Genomic DNA, 8135 nt, shown 5'->3' on the forward strand with positions numbered 1-8135 from the left:
AGGACCGGGCGCCGCCCCGTGACCAACGGCTAGCTTTTCAAGCCCACTCTCTACAAATCATATTGTGAGGGATCGTTCATGCGCGAGCCCAACATCCTTATTGGGCCGCCAGAGAACTGTGTCCTTACAACTCTCATTCCATAGAACATATGTAACATGTTACATTAACTTAAATTATCATATAAGTTTAGAATTGTAGGTTTTTTATTTTATTTTATTTTTTTAAATATAAGTATAATGCATATATTATTGAAACTTGAATTCTAAGGTAATTTTTTTGAATATTTATCATTTTAGGGCCGAAAATCTCTACTTTATAATACCTATTTTGTTTTATTTTTTAGCCCTAAACTAAAGAGTATGACCCAAATAGAATAAAATTTCATATTTTTTAACCCAAAAATTAAGAAAAAAAATTTGAGCTCAAAACTGAAAAATGCAATCTACAAAAGCAATCAATTTAAGTCCCAATTAGCCCAAAATGGACTAAATGAACCAAAGTCGACTGATGTGGACTAATATTACCAAATAGACTAAATTGGACCAAAGTGGACTGAAATGGACTGAATAGATTTTATTGGACTGAATAGACCGAGGTGGAAGGAATGGATTGAAATGGAATGAATTAGACTGAAGTGGACTAAAGTAGAATGAATGGACAGAAGTGGACTAAATTGGATTGAATGGACCTAACCGGACCAAGTGGACTAAGCAAGACCGAAAGGACCAGATTGAACCAAAATGCTACTTTGATGTAGCTCCAAGGGAGTGTAACAAGATATTATTTATATTTGTAAGAATTATATGTAATAAAATTTGTACTAACTTCCTCTCAAAAAAAAAAAAATTGTACTAATTTTAGTATTACTAAAAAATAATTAGGAATTTGTTTTTTACGTTATTGATGTGAAACTAACCAATCATATCATTTTGTAAATTTTTTTAGTTATTAAACAATATCATTTAGGAATAAAAAATAAACTTTTGTTAAAGTTTAGAGACTAAAATAATATGTATCCTATTTTTATCTAACAACAATAATTTATCCCATAAAATTTGTTTTAAAAATATTGCCGTACCGACATGATACTAAGCTCCAATAATTTGTGCAGCCCAAATTCAAGCCACGTAGTAAGGCCCCAAAACGACAACCAGTTGGGCTCTTTGAATTGTCTCTCCAGTACAGCAAGCAGTAACGAGGAATGTGCCCCCCACTCCCAAGCCCCCAAACAAAAGTCGCCCTCATTGCCAATTACCAAACTCACAAAACGACAATCTCTTCTAGAAAAACAAAGAAGAAGTAAAAAAATCCCCGCTCATCTTTGTCGTCTTGGCGTTTTGATATTTGACACTTTTTCCTCATATTTCAATCTCATTTTTCTTGCTCCTTCCTTCATTCCTCTGCAAAACACAGTTGTAACAACAACAAAATGATCACAACGACGTTGTCTTCTACGGTGTTTACAACCTCAGCCTCGCCGTTAAAAGTCAACAGATACAATTCCAAACACAATAACTCAGCTTCCTTTTACTCTCAAATCCCTTTCCTTTACAACCCTCTTTCCAAAGCTCCATCAATTTCCAGGTTTGTCACAATAATTCTTGGTCCCTTTTCCTTTTTTCTATGTCAAATTAAGAAACTTTTTCAGTTTGTAAACATGGGTTTTACTTTTTTTTTTCTTATTTAGAAACTTGTTTGTTACTTTAAGTTTGTTAAGATTAAGAAAGATGTAAGAATGGAATATAAGCACTCGTTGTTTTGGGAGTGAGATTGTTAAAATTTCATCAATTGCTGATTTAGTTCAATATTAGTATAATTTTCCTCTATTTAGTTCTTAAACTTAGTCTAATCACTGAGTTTTTTAGTTCAAATTTATATCAATTTTTGCATCATCTGTGATAATTTTAGGTTGTTATTATTACATTTATAAATGTTGGAAGGAGAGATTTGGATGAGTGGTTTAATTTCCTTTGAGTTTGTGACAATCTAGGAAGTCATGTCGGGTCCGAGCAACTGTTTTGAAAGAAAATGAGGAGAAAGTGGTAGTGGAGGAGTCATTTCCGGCAAAGACTTCTCCTGGTGATGGAGGGAAAGGAAGTGGCGGCGATAACGAACCACCAGAGAGTTCATCTTCCGATGCATTGGAGGGATGGGCTATCAAGTTCGAACAATCCGTGAATATCTTTCTCACGGTACACAGCTTTTCTTCCTTTCGCTCTGTTCATGTTGTCAAACCAACTGTAGACCCAATGTTGATATGGTGATATGAAATTACGTGTTGCTATGTTTTTATGAAATATGTGTGCCTACTTCTTTGTTCAGTATTCGGTTGATTCTTGAATATTATTGGGATAACTATTGACTTAATATTGAGGAAATATTGTTTCATGTTTATCAGACCCATTCTTTGTAATGGACCACATTAAAATTGGATTCATTAGTTGAATTCAGATTATCAATGTGTTTCCGTGTATATTATGGTAAAAAAAAAAAAAATGCAAAGAGTCTTTTTTTTTTCCATCTACATGATATTAGTTCCAAACTAGAGCTGCTTAACACATTTTTATATATGGCAAGCAATAAATTATTCATGTTTATAGAGATGAATCTTAGATATTTAAATTTACAATGTTAGTCTCATGTTTAATCTGATAAAACTTTGTTGTTGATATGCTTAATCCCATAATTCTTATTAATTATGATAATATGATTCCAGTGTATGATGTGTAGATGTAGAAAATATTGTAACTTACAGGGTAGAATATCTGTATCCTTAATCATATAATTTATTTCTATTATATCAGTGCTGCCCCTACCATGACTCTATATTAAGACACAGGAGAACTGAGGAGTTCTCGCAATTACTATTTTGTGCTTGTTATGCTGCACAAGAACTCTTCAGCAGCTAAGGAGCCTCTGTCTATAGCAGAAGTTCATACCCTTTGATAATAATTTAACTCTATCAATCATTCCAGGACTCAGTGATAAAGATACTTGATACCTTGTACCATGATCGAGAATATCCAAGGTTCTTTGTACTGGAAACTATTGCAAGAGTTCCTTATTTTGGTGAGTGCTAAAGTGTTTTCTACTCTCTGTCTTGTTGAATCCTTTATTGGGGATTTTGTAGCCAATGCTAGAAACTGTTTTACGAGCTTGAATGAATGTTCTTAAATTTGTAAGAACAAATGTTGTAGATACCTTCTGAGCTTGGTAAATATGTGTGGTCTTAGCAATTTGTCATCAGGAGAAAAGTTAACTATCCTTGTGTACATCTTTTATAACTTGATCATTCTCTAGAAACATGATACATTTGGCATATATATTATCAGTTTGTGAATAAGGAGGCTCCAACGAAAGGTACGCTCAACTTATTACACACGCACAAACGTGCAGCAATTATGCATTGTATCCATTTATGGGAACATAGAAAATTTCATCAGAACTTGTTGATTTAATCTTTGTTTTCAGTAAGTTACTAAAAAAAGACTTTCTTATGCACCTATATTTGAACACTGTAGACCACTGAATCCTATCTCTGAATTCTGTTTAGTGATTAAATATTTCAATGGCAGCCTTTATGTCTGTTCTACACATGTATGAGAGTTTTGGTTGGTGGAGAAGAGCGGATTACATAAAAGTGCATTTTGCTGAGAGTTGGAATGAGATGCATCACTTGCTCATTATGGAAGTAATATTCTTTCTTCAAAATTCCTTTCTCATTGTTATAATTGATATAGCACCACATTTGTTCTTCAGTAAGAAAAGTCTCTGTAAAAAGGTTCCACCATTATTTAGATTCTGTTTAGTTTTCCCTGAAAATACCATATCTTGCCCTCATTTATGATATGGTTCATTAAACTTTCCAAAACTAAAAGATTAAGAAACTTTAAATTTATGACCTAAAGACTGATGAGAAAACTTAACCCATTGTGAAGAATATTTATCAAAAGTGATGGAGGCTCTCAGCTCCCCACCCTGCAGGGGGCGGGGACGGCAGGTTAGCTTGACACTGCTCTCCTATGAACATGCACACACACACACTCACACACACACACACAAAATAAAGATTTTCTTGTAGAATTCTTGTAGCTTCATTTTTTTCCACTGGGCCAACCATTTTGCAGATATAGTCACCTAAAAGATATGAAATCTTGAAATATTACTTGTGTAATTTGCTTGATATTTAAGATTACATACCTCTAATTGCAGGAGTTGGGGGGAAATGCTTGGTGGATTGACCGGTTTCTTGCTCAACATATTGCAATCGCTTACTACATTATGACAGTCTTAATGTATGTTATAAGCCCTAGAATGGCATGTAAGTACTTCCATCTTGGTTTTACTGTATAATAATTTCGCACCTTCTTTATTCCCAGAATCCTGCTGGTTTTGTTTTTCTGAATGGTTATAAGACTTCTTGTTGTATTTCAATTTTCAACCAAACTGAGACCATAAATTGATTTTTCAATTCAACTTGAAAGCAAGCAAAATGACTCTAAATATAATACTGCTATCTCTTGGAGCTCATAAAAAATTGTTCCTAGGAAATGAATTTGTCTTGTAATTTTCAACTTTATTTTTTTACTAATAAATAAGGAAAAAAAACTTTATTTTCAATTTCTACTTTTCTACAGGGTCACTGCATGTTATTAGTCATCTGAAATGCTGATTTTTGTATACTTGTTACTAGTGCAGATCACTTTTCTGAATGTGTAGAGGGCCATGCATTTGAAACTTACGACAAATTTATCAAGGCCCGAGGAGGTGTGTTGAGAGTTTTAATGTTAATGAATATTAATCTTGCTTGGTTGCACGTGCACACATAACTGTTATAGATTCAAAAGTCAATTTCAATAGCATCAGATTATATTTGTTTTGGTACATACAGACCATATGTTGTGTGATGCCTAATCACCTTGTACTACCACTCAGCCCTCATTTGACTCAGGATTCCTTGAGTTCTCCAGGTCTCGCACTAAGACTACTCAAGAAGCCACTGGGTCCTATTAGAATGACAGTAACTCGTACTTCTAAATGTGACTCAATCATTCTTATGGTGTCTGTTCTTTTTGTTTCTTTGTAGAGGAGTTGAAAAAATTACCTGCACCTGAGGTTGCTGTAAAATACTACACTGGAGGTGACTTCTACTTGTTTGGTAAGTTTTCATCTTACAAGCTTTTGTTCCATCTTCTAAGATACTACCTAGGTTATGACATTTCCTCCGTATTCTATGCAGATGAATTTCAAACGGCAAGAACTCCCAATTCTCGAAGGCCTAAAATAGGTAATGTCATCAGCTTTGATGTTTTTCAATATGACTCATTTACCTGCTCCACTATGTCTTTTGGTACCACAAAATGAGTAGCTCAAATTTCATTGCTTTGCTGACTTTTTGATAGTATTAGTGCTTTCATTTATGTACCCTTGGTTCCAGTTATACCCCTGTGCCAATTGATTAGAGACAGCTTTGTATTCCAGCGGGTGGGTTGCTTCTCTTGGAAAAAAGATTGGCTTGTTAGGCAGACCATGATGGAAGGCCAACCATTTTATTTTTTATTTTTTAAATTCATTGAAGTTCTATTTGCTCAATATATTTCCCTCTTTCCTTTTTTGTTTATGGAGCAATTACTTAGAAGTACATTTTGTGCAACAACCCTTCTAATCTAATACAAAAGGATCCCATGATCATAAACCGATCTTACCTAGGAAAAAGAATACCAGTCAAAAGATTTATTTTGCTTCTGTTAATTTTCATTCCTTTTCTTCAGAGAATTTGTACGACGTGTTTTTGAACATTAGAGATGATGAAGCTGAACATTGTAAGACGATGAAAGCGTGTCAGACTCGTGGGAACCTTCGGTCTCCTCATTCATATCCAGAGGATGCCTCTGAAGATGACTCTCAAAATGTCCTTCATGAAGCCGATTGTGAAGGTATTGTAGATTGCATAAAGAAATCTGTCACATCACCTCCAGCAAATCAAGACATATGACAGGCATGGAAAATTAGCTTACAATCCATGGATAGGGATACAATCGTATAGACAATCAATAGAGATCTAATAGATGTCTTGGCTCTTCAATGAAAGGTTGTTCTACTTTTATTTTAATATTTTACCCACGTTATATAGAGCTGAGGAAGAAATTCATGCTATGGTTCATCATAATCTGTGACACATCTCTTTTGCTTCCTCATAAATTCATCTCCATTCCAAGAATGCTTCCTAGATGACACAGCCTGATGAGGAAGCTTATCAATGTAAAATCAAACCGACATCTTCTTTTTTTTTGGCTAGATGTATTAACTGAGAACAGAACAAAAGAACTACAAAGAGAGTTTTACGCTTATGGGGTTCACCTTTATATAAAAGGGATGTAACCATTACATCAAGTTATAAATCCTTGTTTAATTTTACATTGAAACAATAACAAGCTGATTATTTTCCTTGTTCAGGTGGTAAGCATTCATCGCTGCATTTTGCTGCAAAAAGTGTGTTCTGAACTTTGAACTAACCAACTAAATAAAATCTCGTGAGAAGGCCAATTTTCTGTCATATTTGAGCTTCAAAGCGAGCTAAATTTGGAACATGTTCACATAAAATAAACAAGTTAATTAAGAACACGTTGCATCAGTACCCTTTAAAAAAGTGTCCCTTAAAAATCAGAGTTAACCTTTATGATTGCGCATAATTTTTCATATATGCGGCTATGGTTCTTTTATCTGTCAATCAGTACCACAAAATTTAGCCTTTTTATTATTAATATTAATTATTAATGGGTGCATTAAATAGAATAGCCATAAATACAAAATAGTATGAGGTATACCAGTCTTGCATTGAAAAAAAGTATTTTATTTTATTATTTAATAATTTGATATTGAATCCTGGATATTTATTTTGAAAATACCAGGAAGTGTCAATCATTACTTTGGATGCATAGAGTATTATATATGTGAATCTCACAGTTGGATAAAGCCCACCTATTGTGAGTGTAATATTGCATGCATTTGAAACGATAACTAAGCCTTCTGCATGGTTATTAGTTGGCTCACAACCAAAAAAAAAAAAAGTCAAGCTTTCTGTACACTGAAAAAAATAAAAAAATAAATAAAAAATAAAGAGGAGGGTTAGATTGGACCGAACCTTTTGTCAAGCTGTTGTTCTCTTGTTTTATTCCCAAAAACATAGAGTAAGACATCTATTTATCAATAAAATCAAATATTTTGATTCCATGACGGACTTCTCTGAAAAACATTGGCGTGCGTGTAAACGAGGTGCTCTACCAACTGAGCTATAGCCCTTGTGCTTGTTCTAGTTATACATATTTTATCATGTAGATAATTTATTGTCAAGATGAATATTACACAATCTAACAGCCGATTTTTTGTGATCTCTTTGATTGGTATTGCCTATGAGTAATATTTCATTTATAATCTATCGATGTCATAGGCCCCATTTTTTTCTCTTTGTGATGATAAATGACCTACTTAACTCAGTGGTTAGAGTATTACTTTCATACGGCGGGAGTCATTGGTTCAAATCCAATAGTAGGTATATCTTATTAGATACCATACCCTTGACTCTGGTATCTAATAAGTTTTTCTACTCATCTTCTTTTATTGATTTTGTATCTTTTCCATCCTACTTTATTTCTCTATGCCAAGGGAAAAAGCTATTAATATTTTACTTATTACTAGGCCAAGACGCATTTGAGGTAAAAAGATAGAACTATTTTTAAGAAAAGGTTATAAAACTTTATACAATACAACCAGCTACTCTCATTTCATGGGAGGATTGGGAGTATAGCCCACTAATGCCATCTCAAAATATAGCCCATCCTATATTAACATAGCCCAATTCTACTAAAAAATACAAAACAAAGCAAACAAATACCTTGACACATAGCTGACTTATAATCTAATACTGTTTGATTTTTCTCCTCTTTTTCTTTGGTGACTTTTTAAATGAATTTCTTGTATTATATAAATAAATTTTTAATAACTAGGATGTTTTTTTAAACCTAAACCTAAACCAAAACCCTCCTGATGTAGGTAGGGCTTTTCATTATTACAGGTTATTTTCATTGAGCTATATTTTGTATAAAAAAATAAATTGTGTAAAAGTATAGGTGTA

General features: G+C 33.4%; 1 protein-coding gene across 1 annotated transcript; it reads left to right on the top strand.

Annotated features, from left to right (window-relative positions):
- The first annotated feature begins 1319 nt into the window (after positions 1 to 1319).
- On the top strand, positions 1320 to 6402 carry LOC115992542 (ubiquinol oxidase 4, chloroplastic/chromoplastic-like). The gene is made up of 9 exons (XM_031116749.1): positions 1320 to 1585; positions 1992 to 2193; positions 2977 to 3070; positions 3577 to 3692; positions 4214 to 4322; positions 4700 to 4768; positions 5088 to 5159; positions 5241 to 5288; positions 5773 to 6402. Exons 1-9 carry the CDS (start codon positions 1431 to 1433, stop codon positions 5994 to 5996), a joined length of 1089 nt encoding a protein of 362 aa, XP_030972609.1. The 5' UTR covers positions 1320 to 1430; the 3' UTR covers positions 5997 to 6402.
- Positions 6403 to 8135: the final 1733 nt, after the last annotated feature.

This window comes from Quercus lobata, chromosome 5, assembly GCF_001633185.2.
Source record: "Quercus lobata isolate SW786 chromosome 5, ValleyOak3.0 Primary Assembly, whole genome shotgun sequence".
Classification (NCBI taxonomy): Eukaryota; Viridiplantae; Streptophyta; class Magnoliopsida; order Fagales; family Fagaceae; genus Quercus; species Quercus lobata.

What these genes read in the sequence shown, in the direction of transcription:
- LOC115992542 (XM_031116749.1), top strand. Translation starts at nt 1,431, where the DNA reads ATGATCACAACGACGTTGTCTTCTACGGTGTTTACAACCTCAGCCTCG. An exon ending in ATCACTTGCTCATTATGGAA is followed by an intron (nt 3,693 to 4,213) that starts GTAATATTCTTT and finishes CTCTAATTGCAG; the next exon opens with GAGTTGGGGGGAAATGCTTG. An exon ending in TTCTCGAAGGCCTAAAATAG is followed by an intron (nt 5,289 to 5,772) that starts GTAATGTCATCA and finishes CCTTTTCTTCAG; the next exon opens with AGAATTTGTACGACGTGTTT.